At 35.3% G+C, this 21140-nt stretch overlaps 1 protein-coding gene across 1 annotated transcript in view; it reads right to left on the minus strand.

Moving 5' to 3' along the window:
* Window positions 1–1136: 1136 nt before the first annotated feature.
* The window catches only part of LOC150097457 (uncharacterized), a 54654-nt gene continuing 34650 nt past the window's right edge, over window positions 1137–21140 (minus strand). The window contains exons 2-5 of the mRNA XM_090406925.1: window positions 10031–10111; window positions 8491–8726; window positions 6281–6322; window positions 1137–1218 (exon numbers count right to left, since the gene is read on the minus strand). Coding sequence (XP_090263051.1) covers window positions 1213–1218; window positions 6281–6322; window positions 8491–8726; window positions 10031–10111 — 365 coding nt within the window. The 3' untranslated portion in view covers window positions 1137–1212. The remainder of the gene's footprint in view (window positions 1219–6280; window positions 6323–8490; window positions 8727–10030; window positions 10112–21140) is intronic.

The raw sequence follows: 21140 nt of genomic DNA on the forward strand, positions 1-21140 counted from the left end.
GTTACCAGTGATGAATAAGGATAATCTTGTTTCCAAGTATTAGGACTAGATGTCTGCTCACTCCATTTTCGGAATAAAAACATTATAGAATTAATCATAAATATTCTTATACTCGGAACCCTAAAGAGAATTTAGCATTGACTGAAGTAGATGTATTTATAATACGTATCACTGATGTCAACAAGGTGGTGGGACTGAATGATATTTCGCCACTTGTTTAAAAAATGTGCGGTAAGATCGTTTCTTAAAGGTGATGGTAGAATGGAGACATGAAGCTATAATTCTGTGGTGGTTAAGATTTTGGAGAAATTAGTAGGAGTTTGTGTACAAGATTAGCAGATGAGTATAATTTTATTAATGAGGATTACTATGGCCCTTTCTTTCTTTCTTTTTTTTTTTTTTTGTTTTTGTTAATAACACGATAATTGATGAGGGAAATGCATACTGTAATTTTATTGGATTTTGCGAGAGCATTTGACAGGCTTCCATACGACAGGTACATATTTAATTTGCGACGTATCAATTTATTTATCAGTTAATGGATTTGATTAATAATTCACTTACTGACAGATATCAGTGTTGTGTTGGTGAACAATTTCCTGAAAAAGGAAAGTTATAAGGGCGTTTCTACTGGGCTCGGTATTGGGGGTCATTACTGTTCAACCTCAATGCAAATATTGTTGTGGACTACAGAGAGAAATATTCATTTGTCTGAGGATAAACTAGGGAGGATTATTAGATATGATAACTGTAATGGCACTTCAGGATGATATGAATAAGCTGTAAAGGCCCAATAAATGGTTTGTCCCAATTTAACGTTCTTAAGTGTAACGTTTGAATTGTGGAAACCACAGATGGCAGGATGCATATATCTTATTTGTGCAACTACGTTTGTTGTAAGACCTAGTCATTGTTATATCAGTTTATTTTTTTATTTCACTCTCCTAAAGAAATAACGCACACTGGTTCCAGACGGTATGGTTTAAATCAGATTTAAAGTACTTCACAGTCGCATTTCTTCGATTAATTTTATTGCTTTACAACAATGTTTACATTTAATATAAAATGCATGAGTAGTTATTCAAAAAAAAAAAAAAAAGAATAGAACTTGAACAACAGAAATTTAAACACATGAAAGAAAAGCCAAAATATTTTTCTCTTTAAAACAACCAGCTTTGGTGCAGGCTAATTACTTGGTGCAGGACTGATGTCTTACATCTAGAATTGAAAGAAGTAATTCATTAGCACATTAAAATTAACGATTTAAATGCCTCCTAAATATTTTAGAAAATGGGGAACAATATACTAAACATTAACTAAAAGGAGTAATTAATCATTATCGACTCAGATAGTATTGTCATTATTACTAATACTGAATAGATTAAACCAGTTTTAAAGTTTAAGATTAGAATACCTGTGGTTATAAATTAATATTAATACATACTATAAGTTAAATTTCTGGGATAATATCTTTTGGAAAAATGAATAATTAATTTGTAGGACAATTATGAGTTCACATGACAACACGAATTTAAGTGAATCAACTGCCAACAACGAATACTCGTATTTTTATTATTTCTTTATTTGTATAATATAAATCCCACTCGAAGCTGTAAACCTATCACCGTGAGTGGGTAACTGCTCTAGCGAAGAGCAAACATGGAACTTTTTCAAGCCATTTCAGGTGTCCGGTAAGCAGGGTTGAGGTGTTGTACTGGAGAGTGAGATTTATTTGTCATATAAATGCATTCACAAACATTTATATTCCAGTGAAATTCGAACACAGACTTTTGGAGAGCGAGAATCTATCTAATCATCCACCCAGGCATGAATCCATCCATCCACGAATACCGAAGCTCATCAATTATGATGACCTTCGGTATTCGTGGCACGTTGTCCTTAGGAATCCGATAAAGTTCATCAGATAAACATTTACTATAAAAGTTCGGCTTAATCAGCCATATAAATTATCAGGAGTTAAATTATGCTGATTACCTAAATTTTCAAAACATTTATATTTTGGGCCTTCTCATTACCAGCTAATTTTTTTAAAAGAATTTCTCATATCGTAATTGTTTCTAAATTAACTAGAAATGGTTTCAGTTGTGCTGTTTAGTTTTGTTTTTGATTTCTTATCCTTTTTTTTTTTTAACGTATGAAGTCGCGCCACACATTAAGATAATATTGCGATTTCCTTTTCCTTTCTGATTCTATTCGTGACTTCTAGTTTGATTTCTGGGAGACCATTAAAAATTAAAATACAAAAATCATAAAGAACGATTTAAAGTTGCAGGAAAAAAGCAATTTTCAAAAAAATCGGGTTAGTTATTGCTATTTTCCTGCAACTTTTAAATCATTCTTTACGATTTTTTTATTTGAATTGTTTTTTTCTCACGTAAAAAACGGTATTCTGGGCCAAATGATGGTGTGGCATAGCATTCAATTATCTTCCAGTGTTGAACTTTTTTCTGTTCTGTTATGGTCCGCTACTGAGATAAGAACATTAAAAAAAAGTATTTCTTTCAACATCCACTGTGAATTGAATTGTGGTTTAAGCTGTTGAGAAACTCGCTGCAATTGTAAAGTTTTTTTTTGAAGCATCGATTTTTTGAAGTCTGGCCAGATCCCGTGAGCAGCAGGTACTTCTGCTGCTCACAGGAATGCCATATATTGAATCCATTAATGTTCATAGCTTCAAAGAAATCACAGAAATGTCCAGTGTAAAGAAAACCAAGGTCTCATTTGATGTAATGCCAGCTTTGGTCCGTCCGCTTATATCAATAGTCCTGCATAACTGTGAATTAGGATACGATAGTTGTTACACAACACAACTCAAAATGAACCACTCGTCTGGCATCTTGATGGTATGTTCAGCATGTAGTTTAAGTTCATTCTATATACGAGCAGTAGTTACTTTAGAAATCACTCTGTTAATGCAAGATTTCCCCTCCCCTCCAATTCTATAATTTATCCTGAAGATATACGTGGAAGTAGTTCGAAACTTGTCGATTAACTAATTTTTTTTCTTCTTTGATGTTTCTTATTCGTGGTTCATAATACAGTTTAAAGCTATAATGGATATCTCAGGCATGATTTTCATTTGTTTAATTTGAAGATGTGCACAGAATTTTACATGTGAAAACATGTGAAAATTTTACAGAAGAAAACTTAGTGGGCTTGATTAATGCATTTAAGTTGATTTTTGAAAGAAAATTTAATTGAGCTAAAGTGTTTCTATTAGAACAAATGCAAAATTTGTAAGTTCATTGAGGTACGACTGTTATGAGATGGGTAAGTCATATGCAAACAAATGTACACTATACCATAAACAGTTGTGCATATGCTACTGTTCTCTCCCCCCCTCCCTATTTACATCTTGGAATGTAATTACATTCAGAGAGACTGAGATCATGAAATACAAAAAATTTGCAGAACTTACATAAAATTGAAGAGTATATAAAAAAGTTTCTAAAATGCTTTAAATTATATATTTAATTTAATCCTTTATCCAAGTGTAAGCAAACAAAGTTTGCGCCTGAAGTATCTTCAGGACTGGGGCAACTCGTGGCAAAGGTGGACTAAGTTCTCATCACTTTCCTTAGTATCCCATAATGCAAAGCACATCTCCTTGTCGACATGTATACTGCTATGCATTATGGGAAGGGTTACTACCCAGACCGGTTTCGACCTTTTTGAGATCTCATCGGTGGGAGCAAGACCTAGAGGTGATACAAAGGTTGAAGCAATGCAGAATTCATATTTCCATATGCCAGTTACCAAAAGGTGTCATCCCTTATTATTAAATTACTCTGGATTAGAGAAAGGTGGTGGAAGTTTTTTCCCACTTGGTTAGACTATAAATTATATATTTAATTTAAAAATGCTTGTCTTCTACTTAAGCAGTAGAGAACTCTTTTCAAAAGATCTTCTGTATCTCAGTCAGTATTAAGAATGCTTGAATTGAAGGTGAGTCAGAGAACTGTTGCCGGATGAGCACCCGCTGTCAACATATATAATTATATTAAAATACTGGTCTCATAGCTTTAAGTTGATTCGGCCATAATTCTAATCGACCTAACTGGCACTCTTCTAAAGCAAAGCTTTTATGAACGTGAGACCAGATGAGGGTTGTTCCTTGGTAATTTCCACTATTCTGTAAAACCTATATGGATACCTTTTTAGTATTTCACCCCCCCCCCTCCCCAAAACATCAACATCAATACACATTTAGCCAGATACTACTCGCTTAGATTTTAAAACAAACAAAATGGTAGTCAGCTCCTAGGATATGTTCTCATCATACATTGTGATCTCCTGTAAGTGCTTTGTCAGCTCAGATCGGACTGTGTCCTGAATAATATAATCTTTGCACTCCCATTTCCAGAATATGTCTCCCAGGTGCAGCACCTGCGATATGACATGGCGCATCATCCTGTTGATATTCAACTAATTCGTTTTCGTAAAACCACTACAGCGTAGACAAGACAGATTTCATCTCCAAATATTAGTGAACCGTTTGATATTAACTTTTTTTCAGTTAATATGATAGTGCAAACCAGGAGACGTATTCTACCAGGATGAACACTGTTAAATAACATTCTCCTAATAGTCACTACACACAAACATATCCATCGGATTAGAAAAAAATAAAAAAAATTGTGTATCGTGATTCATCGTCAAGGCCGAAAATACCACAGATTTTCGAACGATCTACTCTGCAATCACTACTCCATGGTGTGGATTCGATATGTAATCTGTATATTTTTTTAAATACTAAGAGAATGTACCAATACACGAGTATAGAAAGGGTTGGTTAAGTTGGAAGATATAGCCGAAGCAACTAAAACTTTTAAGACCGTGTACTATGATTGTTAATTCTGTTCTCTGGTAAGTTTGCCTGATTTGCCGAATGAAACAGCAGTTTCTGAAAAAAAAAACAAAAAAAAAACATGTTGCCGTATTCCTATGAGGCTGGATCACCTTCAGTGAAAAAGTCCATACCATTTCTGGCGTCCTAGATGGGAATCAAATCCAAGTTTTCCCACCGACGTTTGAACATTGCAATGTCCTCTCGACACGATAAGATGTGCAGCTTTTTTTTACCCTTTCGGACTCTCCCATCCGTCAGCTTTATGTGCTCTGCTTGATTATTTCTTGTAATATTTTTAGATTCACGTTTTCATCTTTTATGACGTCAGCTATAGTTAATTTCGAATGCTTTACCTTTGTTATAACTGACTAATGGTGTCAACATATGCAATGCAATTACTTCACCGTAATTTAACTAAAAACCATGCCTCGTGTCTAGTCAGGTACTGAATTATAATTATTTAGCACTCATTTCTTGCCTTTATATGCTAAGTGGCCTATCACTGATACGTAGTGTTTTCAAGAAAAAAATTAAGGGTGGTCATATAAATTTTGTAATAGAATGTTTATCATAATGAATTTTAGCATCTCGTAAACATCTCTGGCGGGTATGTGAACCTGGTCGTTCGAGGACCGCAGCTTGTCTGCTAAGTATTTTTAAAGCCGCATTCAGAATTACTCACCAATATATTTTTTCTGGAGATAAATATAGGGGCTATACCACCAACATCACAAAATGAATGGCAGGGACTGAGTGTGAAATCTCTTCTATGTATTTTTGCAATGTTGTAAAAGGAGTCTAATTGGAAATAGAAAATAAAAAGTCCTTTAGTTTACTGCTTATATTTAATAGAAAATCCAGTTTACTAATAGATTATATTATGACCCACATAACCATTAACAAATAATGGTGAGGCTTGGTTGGCCGACTAGTTAGTGTAACCACTCTCCAACTAACCAGCAGACTGCAGTTTCGAATCTTGTGCTGGGCAACAGTTGGCGAGGTGGAGTATCAATTTCATTGTTCGTTGTAAGATTACTGTCCCACTTACTGGAGGCCTGATGCGGATTAAAGGGTCCATGTTAAGTCTCTAGAAGAGGGTTTTCAGATTATGTAAGAAATTAAAAATAATGCATGGTTAAAAAATGATCGTGTTTATAATCCTTCGTGAGTAGGAGGCACATAAAAAAAGGCGTAATTTTTGGCTGTCATGATGCTCCTTTGGGGGGGGGGGGAGTGTTAGTGTTATTTGTTACTGAAATAGAAGGCCAAAATAATAATTACATGATAGATTGGCAGTTTGGAGAAATAAAAAACTTCGATTTTTTTTTAAAAAAATTGTCCATTATATTCTGTAGGACTGTATATACAACTATATCGTTGAGAAATAATACAAATATCAATACATACCAATCTGACTTCCCTAGAGGGTCTCATTCGGTATACTTTTACCTGAATAAAAGCGGGAAAAAATTTAAAAGATTTAATGTTCCTATGAAACTTCTTTATTCATTTGTTACTTGTATAACATATTCAGATACAATCAAAATACATACTAGCATTCTATAACAGTAATAAGACAATAAACATATTTTGATTGATAGTCGAAATGACTTATCCTTTCAAATGTGTCAATTTGAAGTTTACACCTGGCTAATTCATATTTTCCAAGTGCTGTTCATCTCAGCACTCTCTCTTTCGAATGCCAAGTGTTATAGGTTTTTTTTTTAATAATTTCAAAACACCTTTCTGTTCTAATTCTCCTAACATCAATCATGTAGTTAAGTGTCTATATAAGAAAACCTAATTATTAATATTTATTGTCAACATTTTCATCGGTCCTGTGTATTGACTACTTCCTACATGTGAAAACCGTCATTAATCTTTACATTTCTTATCGAATTTTTACATCTGCGAAAAGCTATTGCTTAAAACGATACGTTAAAATAAAAAAAACTGTACTTTTATTGCTTTTAACATTTTTCAACTATTACTACTATTAGAGGCAGGCCAATCGAATTAATGCACGGTTCTTTCTATTGCAAGATGACACCTGATAACTATGCCTTATAATGAAATAGTAATGAAATGAGAAGAGAACTTTCAAATTTATAAGAATACTGTGAGAGTAAAGTGTACTAATAATTACCTGGATTATAGAAATATTTTTTAAAAAAAATTCGCTAATTTATTAAGTTTCAATCACTGCTTTTATTAAATGGCTGTATGTGGGAAAATCAGAAAACTTGCAAACAAATATTTTTTCATTTTTTCACTGGATACCACCTTCTAAAGACAGTCTATATGGGAAGAGTCGAAAAATCTATGTAAGAAGAATGTGTCCAGTATCTTTCGATGCCAGTTGAGAGGATGAAGTGTATAAGAAGAGTTTTTTTTTTTTTTTAATATAGAATTAACTACACGGAAATTAGAATTTATTTAGAAAATCTTTTTGCTATACAATAAGAACAAATGTCATAGAAATATTAATTGCTCGAGTGTCTCTACCACGCCTATGGTACTATGTATTAGATTTTTTATTTATTTTTTTTCCAGTTTTCATGCCTCGAAATGTCATTAAAAAAACATGTATTTCTACCATAGAGAGCGATGTGTGAAAGAAAAATCTCATTGGTCGATAGTTGCGAAATCAAATGGGTGATCATTAATGATTAGTTTTAAGTTGGTACAAATCTATTTCAGAAATGACTGGAGTAAGAATATCAGAACAATAACTTAATGACAAAAAAAAAAAGTTCCCACTTAAAGAAAAAGCTGCATGATACGAAAATGATTTGTTTAAATCACCTCCTACTTTAATGCAGAAGTTGAAGGCCAAATAAAAAGCCTTCAGTGAATTGTGCTATATTACACGATTGATGTAGAACAGGAGATACCAATAACGATATTTTTTTTTTCCTTCAAAGAAACGGAAACACATAACTGCCGTTTTATACATGAGATAAGCTTTCTGTTTTTGGCATCTTGAAATCATTCCCCCCCCCCAATTATTTGTTTGTCATAAATCTCTATAATGAATAAATAAACTGCGGTTATATTTTTGATATATAGATTTTGATATATTTTTAAGTTAACTGATCAATAATTTTTTTTTTTAATATCAGAATTATCTTTCTGATAAAGCAATGTGAGTGTGTGGTACAGAGGACTGAAAGCAGGGAAAAGAAAAATAGACATTACCAAGATCATTCCATATGCAATAACGTCAGGGAAAAAAAAGAAGAAAAAAAAAAGGAAGAAAGAATAGTATTTGGTGATTTTATGAAAACGACAAAGCGCATAATAACGATCTAAATCTTTTAGCACACTTATCAATGCACGGTAATTGAATAATAAATTTATATCAATATTAGTGTAATAAATTAATTACATAATAAATGTCACTAATATATTAATACACAAATAATACTTAATAAATCACTATTAATTATTCTAATTTTTAATAAATCTGAATTTGTATTAATTGTATAAATTTATCATTGTTAAATATAATACAATTAACAACTTCTATTTTTCACTCTTTTTCTGAAAACAGTGAAAGAATTAAAATATTACAAGTAGAACTAAATGCAAAAATTGCACAATGAAATAAATCTTACCATTATCACAACGACAACAGTCAGCGCTAGTGCGGAAATAATCAGCTCATTCTTCCGGTAAATGATAACAATCAAAGATAAAACCCGTTCGGTACAGAGGCACACTTTGCCCAAAATCATATTTCCAACTAAAAAATGTTTCCAAGTGGGATACTGTTTGTTGCTGTTTTTGGAAAAAATTTTCCTTAGCGAAAAAGCTGTAGCTTGCTTACTCCGTTGCAATAGTTTCTGGGAGCCTAAATTGTAGAAAAAAATTGTTTTTATTTCATTTAGGATTGTCTTCAAGTTATGAAATGCTCTTTGGTCTACTGTTACAAAACGTTGATATCTTTCTACCACAAAAGCGTTATGTAATTTATGGATGAGCCATATAAAAAAACTGATAGCATCGTTCTTTAAAATTATTTGAATTATTCAAAATCGAAATTCAATCTAGCCAAATTGTGAATCAACGAAAATGTGTCTATCAAACAACATCAATAAAAACAGTCGCTATTTGTTAAGAAGTCAGATATAGATGGTAATTTTAATTTTTCTGTAATTTCAGTAATGACTGGAAAAAAAGTAAATAATTATCAGAGTTCATTTTTTACCAATTATTATAAAAGCTGTTTTTTTATAAAGGATTATTCGCCTTTTTCCTATTAAAATAGTACTTCTGTTGAAATATACACTTGCTTCATATATTTAACTAACAGTATGTGTAAACACAATATAAGAAATAAGCCAGAACTTGTGAGAAGAAGAATGGAAAGCATCTAAAAACAGATTATCAACAAAAGAATTCTTGTTAAGTATCAGAGGCAGACCCCAGCTGAAAATACATACCATCTCTCCAGGTTTAACAACGCTACTAACTGGCCATGGAAAATTAAGACATTACCTATACTGATTCCATAACCTGGAATCGCCACCATGCATTTGTTAGCCACACTTTAAACACACTTGGAAGCTACATATATGTACTCGTATTGTATGCAATGGAGAATGTAGGAAATAAATTACTTCCTGGTAGGGTTACTATTGGCATGAAAACGCGAAAACTCAAAAAAAAAAAAAAAAAAAAAAAAACTTCCACACGCAACGATCAAGTTTACCGTTAGTGCTCAAAGTGTTTGGATTGATTACGACTCGAAAACTGTACTGGCCATTCTCGTTTGCATTACACCAATTCAGAGTCAGAGACTCGTGTCGTTTCCGATATGACAATTGACCGCCACAAAAGAATCCGTAGTTAAAGGTTTGCAGAAATTGATCAAACCCCTTTGAATCGTACGGCTGTCGTACGGCTGTCCATCAGTGACTGCAATATTCATGATTTCGATCCTGACATAATTTAAAGCTCTCTCTCTTTTTTTTCCCCTTCTTTGTATTCCGGAAATTGTTGTGTATAGACTGCGGAATGATTCAACAGATTACAAATTAATTTTTCTCTTGAAAATATGTGAATTAGAACTTTTTGACAATAAGTACAGCTCTTACAAATAAACTTACATAATTCATTGCGATAATCATTCAAAAAAAATATTTCAACACTTACCTATTAAATAAGCATGCCCAATACTGAGAGTATTCCACAGTAGAATAGCAGAAATACAGGCTAGACATCCAACACAAATTCCTTTAATATAAGAGAAATAAACGAAATTTTCTGTCAGAAAGCTAATAAAGCCAAAATAAATGCACTTATTAGTATTTTTTTTCCTTATAAGATTAACCATATTTAAATATGATTGAAACAGAGCCACTGTGCATTTTACAAAATCGCATCGCAAATAATAATTTAAGTACTTCAAAGAAATTCTTTTCATCGCAATTATGTGCTCTCGTCGGTGATTCTATTCTAAACAGGAACTTTATACATTTCTTTTTTTTTTATTTCGTCTCCAGCAATTTTGGAAAGAATATCTACCCCAGGAAGACCTATCATTATTATTAAGAGAGACCTTCAGGGAGTTAGGGACTCATCGAGGAAGACCACATACTACAAGTGCCAGCTGTTCTACTCGTTCTTGAACTCATTCACACACACACACACACACACACACACACACACACACACACACACACACACACACACACACACACACACACACACACACACACACACACACACACACACACACACACACACACACACACACACACACACACACACACACACACACACACACACAAATGGCAATCCATTACAATCACGCAGCACTGTATGAGATAAAAATTTAGCTCTCACTCCTTTCTTGATTGCATACATTTTCAGCTTCCAAGGGTGCCCTCTCGTCGTTTCCCCATTCTCATAAACTGAAAAATTCCATCAACTGAAATCCTTTATGAACCTTTCAGCAGTTTGAAAGATTCAATCATATCGCCCCACTTTCTCCTGCTTGCAGTCCACAAATTCTCAATCCGTCTTCATGATCAGTATCTCACAATCCTGATATAATTTTTAAGACTCTCCTTTGCACTTTCTCTCTCTCTCTCTCTCTCTCTTTCTCTCTCTCTCCACGGCATCAGATTCACAATGGAAACAAGGAGACAGGACCTGCGCACAATAGGCCAAGTGAGGTATTAATAAGGCCTGTATTGTGGCAAAATGGCATCCTTATCTTTACATGTCAAAGTTCTATCGCAATGCTGAAATTATATAGCAAACTTTACTATATAGCCCTTGAACTTCAACTTTCTATCTACTAAACCTCAAAGATCTTCTAGGTTCAATTCCCGTCACTGACGGGAATCGAACCTAGAACACTCATTCTCCAGGCATATGGTTGCGAAGCGCACAGCCACTAGGCTTACCACGAGGACACTTGGCATTTGCTAAGATTGAACTGACAGCCATTTTCAAATGCTCACAATTCCAGCCTATTCAAATTATTCTGCAAATAACTATACGTCGCCTATGAAATCCTTCCAAATGTAATTAATGTGCAGATTGAATAACAGTGGACCAAGGACGGATCCTCGCGATACACCACTGGCTACCATAAATCTTGAAGACTCACATATCTCATATACCACTTTTGATATATGTCAGTCAGCCATCCTCTTATCTACGCTAATATTTTATAATCCAAACCAGTATAATCCAATTTATGAAAACAGTTTTCCATGCTGTATTCTGTTAAAAGCCGTAGCAATATCCCAACGCATCACGATATTCTGTTAAAAGCCTTAGCAAAATCCCAACGCATCACGATATATATATATATATCCAATCCCCTTGTCTAGATCAATGAAATATTATTATAGAATGTGAGAAATTTGCTCAAACATGAACCTCTCTTATTAAAAACATGTTGCTCATTGCAAAGTAGAGATTCACTGTCAAGCCATTTCTGAATGCGAGCCCTAACCAACTTTTCTGAAATATTTACCACCACCCCAAAGATACATCAGTCTTTGTAGCACTTTTGTGCAATGGAATTACCATGTATTCTTTCCATTCCTGTGGAATCTTTCCTGATCTGAGAGCCTGATATATAGCCTAGTCAAAAGAATGGCCAGTTCATCTGAACACTCTTTTTGCATCCGTGCTGATATCCCATCAGTCCCTATTGCTGAATTCTTATTCCTTTTGTGCATAGCTGGCCCAAATTATCAATGGTTTTAACCGACATTCGGTAAAGAGAGTATGGCAGACAACTGCCGTCATGTCGTGTCCTTAACCATAACCTCACATCTTGTTGTCTGAAATACTATGAAATGTATTGTCTCTTTTCATGAATTGAGGAATTAAAAACCAAAGTTTATGGGAGAAAATCTCCCCTTGCTCACAGAGTAGAAAGCACTCTTTCTTCTGGGGTGGCCTATCAGGGTGGATGAAAATGTCATTTCCAAAGGGCTGCCGTAATTCTCTCTCTCGTCTCTCTCAAGCGAGCCTCTGGACAGCTTCTTTAAATAATTCGGAAATTGTGTCGTGGTATCAAACTAAATACAGTAACTTTTTCCTTCTACCGCCCTTTTTTTTAAGTTCCCTCTTGCCGATTGTGTGTGTGGGAAGTGTTCAGTAGAAGATGTACTGGAGTTAGGATATTACAGCAACAAGTACTTTAGCTCCAATTTTTTTTTTTTTTCACTCGCCAGAAAAATCACTTACTCATCTTTCTCATCCGTTAGCTGATATAGCATGCATGTAAATTGTGTAAAAAATAATAAACTATCCAGAGATGGTTAGTTAGAGAAGTTGTAGATGTTGATCAGTGTTTATTTTTACATGAATTCCACCTACAAAAGGTTGTAAACCTGTTGCACATTAGTTGGAGTACGGTTTTTGGGGTAAGGGTTAAATAAACCAGAATGCTGCTCTAGATAAAACGTCAACTTTTTCAAGCCATTTCAGACCTCTAATTAGGTGTAATGTTCGCACACACCAGGCAATTGAATTTAGTGTATGAACAATATTTCTCTCTACCAAACGAAGGCAACATCTGTATTATATAACCACATGCAGCATACAAATACCCCTTAATAGAGAAATGATTGAGGTCTACAAATTTCAGTATTTGTGATCCATTATTAATGTGAAGAAGTGCAGTTCAGAAGACATCAGAAGATTACGAATGGCTAGAACAATGGCTAGAGACCTATCTAAATTTTGTAAGGACAGATCTCTCACTACAAGTACAAAGTTAAGAATTCTGAAAACTTTTTTTTTCGCTAACCATTTATGGATGTGATACATGGAACCTAAAGAAGTCTGATAGGAAAATGATAGCTGCTTTTGAAAAACATTGGTCCAAGAAAAGCGCTGTAGAATTTTAAGATTCCTTAAGAGCATTGAAAGAAGAAAGCTGAAATTTAAAATAAAAAAAAAATCAGCTAACGTTTTTCTTGTTCCTGTACAGAGAGTAGGCGAGGCCGTTTTAGCCCTGTCTAACATTTGGAAACTGACTGGGCAATTCAATTTACACGGGTAGCCAATTAGAGATAGCTGGCCCAAGGCTATCACTAAGTTAATCACCACGCAGTGAAGAAAGCGGCTAACAAGTGCCGCCATCTAGTGGTCCATAACCCTAATACAATATTTTTAATGTCAGAAAATAGTGTGGGTTTGATGGCCGATTTTCTTGAGTTTACTGGACGACAAAGGCGAGTTTCCGGGAGAAAATAACTGCTTGCCTGTAGATCAATTAACTCGGGAACCGATCGAAAAAAGTCTTAGGAAATGTTCCTCCAGGTGGAGACTAGACTCGAACTTATAAATCTTTCTTTGTGCGGTCAAGCGTCGTGGAGTGCAAACGCCACTTCTACTGAGCTATACAGGCTCTTAAATGGACGGACGGTGTCTTGGGTGACTGGTCTTCAGAAAGTTGAAGCCTCAAAAAAATCCAACAGTAGGACCTGCCGCCGAAAAATTCGTGTGGCACATCGCCGAGTCGCTGAGTGAACCGTACGGAATTTCCTGATGTTCAGTGAAATTATGTAAGATATTTTGATAATGTTACTGTGTGGGGTGTAATTAGAATAGCCTTACTTCTAGCATTTTTCTTTATAAAATCATACCTTGCCATAAATGTTTCCTTTTATTCTTGATATCCAAATGGAGTAACTATAAAGGAAAAAATATTGTTTTCAGGTTCATTTACTGGAAATTGAAATTAACCCTAATTATATAAAGCATTTCAAACGCATAAATTTTACTAATTTCATCCAAAATGCGTTTAGCATAGGTCATTTATATAATCAATTCAAATGAGCTAACGCCTTGTATTCTTTTATTGGGAGCAGGCGAGGCCTTTTAACCCTATCTAGCTTTTTGAGACCGAGTTGGCAGTTCAATTTTTATATAAAAGAAAGCTTTTTTTTTTTTTTTTTCTTGAAGGCATATTTTTACTTTGAAACTCAGTTCATGTTCAGGGTAGATGGCATATGGACACCGATGTAAACAAAAACAGATGGGTAAGACATCTTTCTCACAGGTTTCTTGGTCAGTTCTTCAGTGAAGTAAGACTAATAAATAATGTAATTATTTGTATAAGACTCACGCGCGTACGCGGAAACAGTCGAAATGAATGAATTAATTAAATGAATCACAGCATTTTCTAAATAAAAATGTAACGAAAAAAGCAACGAAACCCAAGTAAGAAAAATATCTGCAAGTATTTAAATTTTCGAATTTATAATTAGCATATCATGATCAGACGATACTAAAGATATTGAAGTGTGACACAAGTTTGACAGAAAAAATTATAGACCATAGCTTAAAGATGGCTAGCAAAGATAAGACGAGGTGTGCAAATCAGCTGCACAGACAAATTCTGTAAACGTGGAAACAACACATCAGTTGAACGATGCCTCATAGGTGTCCATTAATGAGATAATTTTGTATTTGATTCTTGTGACAATCTTATCCAAGACATGAACATAAAGCCCTTTAGTATCGCGGATGGGTCAATCGTTTAAATAATCCGACAAACCCTACCCCAAAATATCACACATGGTGGGCACATTTTAAAGTCGTTTTCTTTTTCATACATCCAATAAACAAAGAGGTGGTTAAAGGCAAGATGATGAAAATCATCTACCACCTAAAGACATTCATAAACATGCACGGCATAGTGGGATTTGTATCAACAGCTGCAGAGCGGAGATGATATCCACTCGGCCAACCAACCCGATTTTATGCTATAGTAGAAATAAATGGATATACATTTAGTAATAAGGGGGGAAATAGATAATTTCACTGAGAAAACTAAATTTTAAGCTAATGTTCGGATAAGAAACTCCTGTTTATTTTTACCGAATGCGAATTATGCATTCACTATTGCAACAATAACTATCACGTGAGTCGGTATGAGATATCTGATTTTTTTTTTTTTTTTGAATCACCCTCAACCCTACAATAGGTTGTTGAGCATCTGCAATACAGTACTAATAGGCGTGAGTCAAAAATGGGATTACGAAAATCTGTTCCGAAGAACCAAAATATGTTACCCGCATTAGGTTTCTCTTAACAGGTTCATTGCCAATCACGTGATATCGCGCGATGCGAGTTCTCACCAAACGGTCGATCACGCGTTATCGCGTGGACGTCGCTAACTAAATAAAAAAATAAAAAAATTTAGCCACCACACGAAATTCCAATTTTCAGCTTGGCAATGAAAGTGTTAAGCAAGGTAGGATTATAGCGAACCATAAAATTATTTGTCACTTAGTTTTTCAGACTATCAAGGGCAAAACGAAGGTTTTTACCTTCGTTTTGCCCTTGATAGTCTGAAAAATTATTATTATTATTATTATTATTATTATCAAAAAAAAATCAGCTAACGCCTTTTTATTTTCCCGTATACAGGAGTAGGCGAGGCCATTTAGCCCTATCTAACTTTTTGGAGACTGAGTCGGCAGTTCAATCTCCACTGGTACCCAATCAGAGACAGATGGCCCAAGGCTATCACTAATTAAGCGGTACGCAGTGAAGAGAGACGGCTCAAATGTGCCGCCATCTCGTGGTCCCTAACCCTAACACAATATATTTAATGTCTGAAATAATATGGGTTCTACGGTCGATTTTCTTGAGTTTACAGGACGAAAAACCCGAGTTTCTGGGAGGAAAAACCTGCTTGCCCGTGCCAGAGATCGACTAACTCGGGAACCGGTCGAAAAAAGTCTTAGAAAAATTTCCTCTAGGCGCCGAAACCAAGCCTTCCTTCGTGCGGCCAAGCGCGGTGGTATGCAAACGGCACATCCACTGAGCTACACAGGCTCCTATTATTATTATTATTATTACTATTATTATTATTATTATTATTATTATTATTATTATTATTATTATTAAAAAAATTATTATTATCACTCTTATGCAGGAAGCATGGACAAAACACAAAATATTTAAGGTGAAACACTTATGCCACTACACAGTCATGTTAAAACACTACTACAGCCCAACATATAGAGTAACCAGAACAACATATCAAATAACAAGATCACAGTCAACAAACTACATAACATATAAGTACAACAATCACAACAGCAAAGCCACCCGAAACTTCTACGTACCTGACATGATAAACAAACTGCCGTTCGACAACAGAAACCTAGGAACATACAGGGAGCTGAAACAGGCACTATATAAATATTATAGCGAGAATGAAAATTAGAGCAATTCCTGTTTCTCTCTCCCCCACCGCACATGCACACACACACAAACCTATGACAAACCCCTCCCTCTCAAAAACTATCACTACAAGAACACAAAGAAACAAACACACCATGTCTAAATCCAACCCTATTTGCACAAAAAAAGAAAGAAAAAAAAGAAAAAAAAAGTTAAACTGTAATAGCAGTCGAAGTCTTTCAAGCACGTACCAACAAACAGTAAAATCAACACCTGGCTTGAGACCAGTATAGGAACACAACCATGAAACCACCACCACCCTCTGTCATCTATTATCTTCCTCAGATAAGCTCTGCTAAGCTTCGAGGAAGAAAATTACTAACTTGCAAGTATCTGTTATACACACTTGTAATGCGTTATAAATATTATATATACATAATTACTACAGCAACTATGTATGCAATTCATCTGAGACATAAAAAAAAAAATTCTGTATAATCCTTATTGTAAACACTGTAAATATTATTATTGTAAGTAACTTATACTGAGACATAATAAAATGTTTTTTTTTTAAAAAAAAAATATTATTATTATACTCAAGATAACTATTGTATTCTTCTTCTTCTTCTGTAGCTTCTCCCACTTAAGTGGGGTCACTGTTTATTATGAGTCTCCTCCACACCTTCCTGTCTTGGGCTGTCACCACATCCAAGTTCTTCATCTTCAAGTCCTCTTCTACCAGCTCCCTCCATCTCTTCTTTGGCCGCCCACGCTTCCGCCTTCCTTGCACATCCATCTGCATGACCTTTCTTCCCACATATTCGTCCTCCCTCCTCATCACATGACCAAACCATCTCAACCTTGCCTCCTGTATTTTCGCTCCTAAGTTCGTAACTTTCACTGTTCCCCTGACATAGTCATTTCTCAGATGATCCTATCTGGTCACACCGCACATCCACCTAAGCATTCTCATCTCTGCTACTTCCATCCTGCTAATGTTATTTTTCCTCAGGGCCACAGTTTCTATAGCATATGTCATAGCTGGCCTCACTACTGTCCTATAAATTTTGCCTTTCAGATTGATCGGCACCCTCTTATCACATAACACTCCAGCCATCTCCCTCCAGTTCCTCCAACCTGCTTGTATCCTGCATCCCACTTCCTTCTCACCTCCTCCATCTTCTTCCACTGTCGAACCTAAGTATCTAAAGTCTCTCACCTTCCTGATGACATTTCCTTGCAGCTCCAGGTCTGTCTCCTGGCCACCGCCCACTGCGCAACACATATACTCTGTCTTACTTCTGCTCAGTCTCATACCTCTCACTTCCAGTGCTTTTCTCCATCTTTCCAGTTTAGTTTCCGCTTCTTCTCTTGAATCTACACACAGCAAGATGTCATCTGCATACAGCATTGTCCAAGGTGCATCTTCTCTCACCTCCTCTGTTACCACCTCCATCACAATATTAAACAGAAACGGACTTAATGCTGACCCTTGATGCAAGCCAACTGTTACTTGAAAACTTTCTGTCTGTCCCAAACAGGTCCGAACACTTGTCTTCACATTTCTGTACATTTCCTGCACCAACCTGACATATTTCTCCGGCACCTTCTTCTCCCTCAGACACCTCCAGACTTCTTGCCTTGGCACTCTATCGTATGCTTTCTCCAGATCAATAAATACCAGATGTAGCTCCCTTTGTTTCTCTCGATATTTTTCCATCATCTGTCGTAACCCAAAGATAACTATTGTATATATATGTGTAAATATTTTAGCAGTGAACAAAAATATTATTTATTTAAAAAAATTACTGTTATTTAAAAATATTAATAACATGCCAGCGTTTGTTATTCACAATTGTAATCTATTATAAAAATTATGTATATATATACACGTGTATATAAAACTATTGTTGTATCTATGTATGTAATTTATCTGAGACAATAAAATGTTTAAAAAAAATTATTATTATTATTATTATTATTATTATTATTATTATTATTGGCGACATAAACATAAATATTGCAAACGAAAACCAGAACAACACTGTACAATACCTAGACACGCTATCCATGTATAATCTAATACCAACAATAACATCATGTACTAGAGAAGAAATATTCAGAAATACTATCACTGCCTCCTGTCTAGATCATATAAATTCCTGAGCACCACTAAACAGTTACACTGCATCAGTCATAAAGTGCAAAGTAGCAGACCATTACTTCACCGCTCTAAACCTGCACACCAAGACAATATCCATGCACTGTCCCAAGAAAAGCGACAGAAAACAATAATCGACGAAGAAATAGTCAACCACGAAATAAGAAAAACAGACTGGGAACACTTGGCATCAGATTCAGCAGATATCTTATGCAACAACATTAAACTCACACTGGAGGAAATATATAAGAAAGCCACAAAGAAAGTCAGAATTCGTTCAAAAACAACACAAAATCCTTGGATAACACAAAACTTAATCCTAGAAATACACAGAAAGGACGCTTTATGGAAAGAATTAAAGCGATATCCAAATAACACAGCTTTAAAAACTGAATATAAGATAACAAAGAATCGCATTACAACACAAATCAGAAATGCAAAAAGAAGCTACTAACAGAGACAAACTAACCTCTGCACAAAACAACATGAAACAAACCTGGCATCTGATCAGTGGGATGCTAGATTGTGTTCCCAACACCACTGCCTCCGAAAGCATACAACACAGCTTCATGAAAGATGCAAAACCTATCCAACAACTAGCAAATGATTTTAACCAATACTTTGCAGACTCCACCCAGCAACATGCAACTAGTTTAAGTCCTATCCTACTAAAATTAATAAATAAAATATTTAAAACAGACAGATACCAAGTATGCTAAAGACCGCCATAATCACACCCATATACAAACATGGAAAAAGAAATTTAATCAGTAATTACAGACCCATAGCAACATTACCAATTATCAATCAAATTATGGAGCGGATCATACTGAAGAAACTCACAGCACACACAGAGACCTTTCATATTATCCCCAAAACACAATATGGTTTTCAGAAAAATAAGGGAACAACATCTCTCTTGGAAGACTTTACAGGCGTAATTAATACCACTTAAAAAAACTAAATTGCCATGGTAGTCTTTATCGATCTAACTAAAGCATTCGATACACTCACACATCAAACCTTGTTAGAAAAGCCGAGGCATGTTGGAATAGACGGGCCTCTTCACAGGTGATTTACAAACTACCTTCAAAATAGAAAGCATATCACACGTATCGGGTCAAACCGAAGTAGAGAGCTACCAGTAACCTGTGGAGTGCCACAGGGAGCTGTACCCTCCCTAACTCTATTCAACATTTACACGCACGATATTAATCAACTCACTCAAAGGTAAGATATTCCAATACGCAGACGATACAGCTATAATATCCATCCATAATAACGCAAGCATAGCCCAAACAAATATGCAACATGACATAAATCTTATCATAGACTGGCTCACGAAAAACTCCACACACCTAAACTCAGAAAAGACAAAATTAATGATATTCAGAAATCCACTGACACGACCAGCCGATAACAAATATATAACCATCCAACATCCACTTTCCAACATAAAAAACACACAGAACAGCAAAACCACTACAATCACTCAGGTTGAAACAATACGATACCTTGGAATTTACTTCGATGCAGATATGAACTGGAATAGCCACATAAACCATCTACACAACAAACTCCTAACAATAAGTGGCAAACTCTACAGGTTAAAAGACATAGTTCCCATACGCCTAAAAACACTAATATACAAAGCAGTATGCCAAAATATACTAAGATACGCTATAACAACGTATGCTTTCTGCACCCTACGAATTAAATAGATTAATGTCGCTACACTGCAAAATGATAAAACTGATCTTTTGGGAACAAAGAGAAAATACGACCTTATATCAATTCTGGGTCGGGCTCTCAATGATGAGACCTCAATATAGATCAAAACTGGTCTGGGTAATGATTCTTCCCATAATGCACAGCATTATGCATTTTGAGCGCCTCCGTAGCGCAATTGGAAGAACGACGGTACATTGCGCCCTTCGATTGGAATAGGCCTAAGTTCGATTTTCGTCGCTACGGGAGGAATCTTTATCTGGTCGATTTCAATCGAAGGTGAGTTAGCCGATCTCATACGGAGGTAGCAGGGTTTTTCCTCCCGGAAACTCGGGTTTTTCATCCCTCATACATACAAATCGGCCCTTCAGAACACACGCAATTTACAGACAAAAATTACTAGTTGTGGTGGTGTTGGAGGTGGGCGGTAGATGGCGTTGATGGAGATGATTCGTAGTAGAGGTTAGATGTAGAGACAGTTGTATGTGTCCTCCCACGATGAGTCTTCGGACTCCTTGGAGATATCAGGAATAATAATAATAATAATAATAATAATATATACATTGCAATGTCAGAACACAAAATACTGACAGCAAGACATTTATGTCACTATGCAGCTTTGCTAAAACATTATTTCGATGCCAACTACAGGACAGTCAGAAATACATACCGTATAACAAGACCTCAGACAACTAATTATATCGC

Source organism: Typopeltis vanoorti, chromosome 17 (assembly GCF_054136105.1).
Source record: "Typopeltis vanoorti isolate ZY-2024b chromosome 17, IOZ_Tvanoo_1.0, whole genome shotgun sequence".
Taxonomy (NCBI): Eukaryota; Metazoa; Arthropoda; class Arachnida; order Uropygi; family Thelyphonidae; genus Typopeltis; species Typopeltis vanoorti.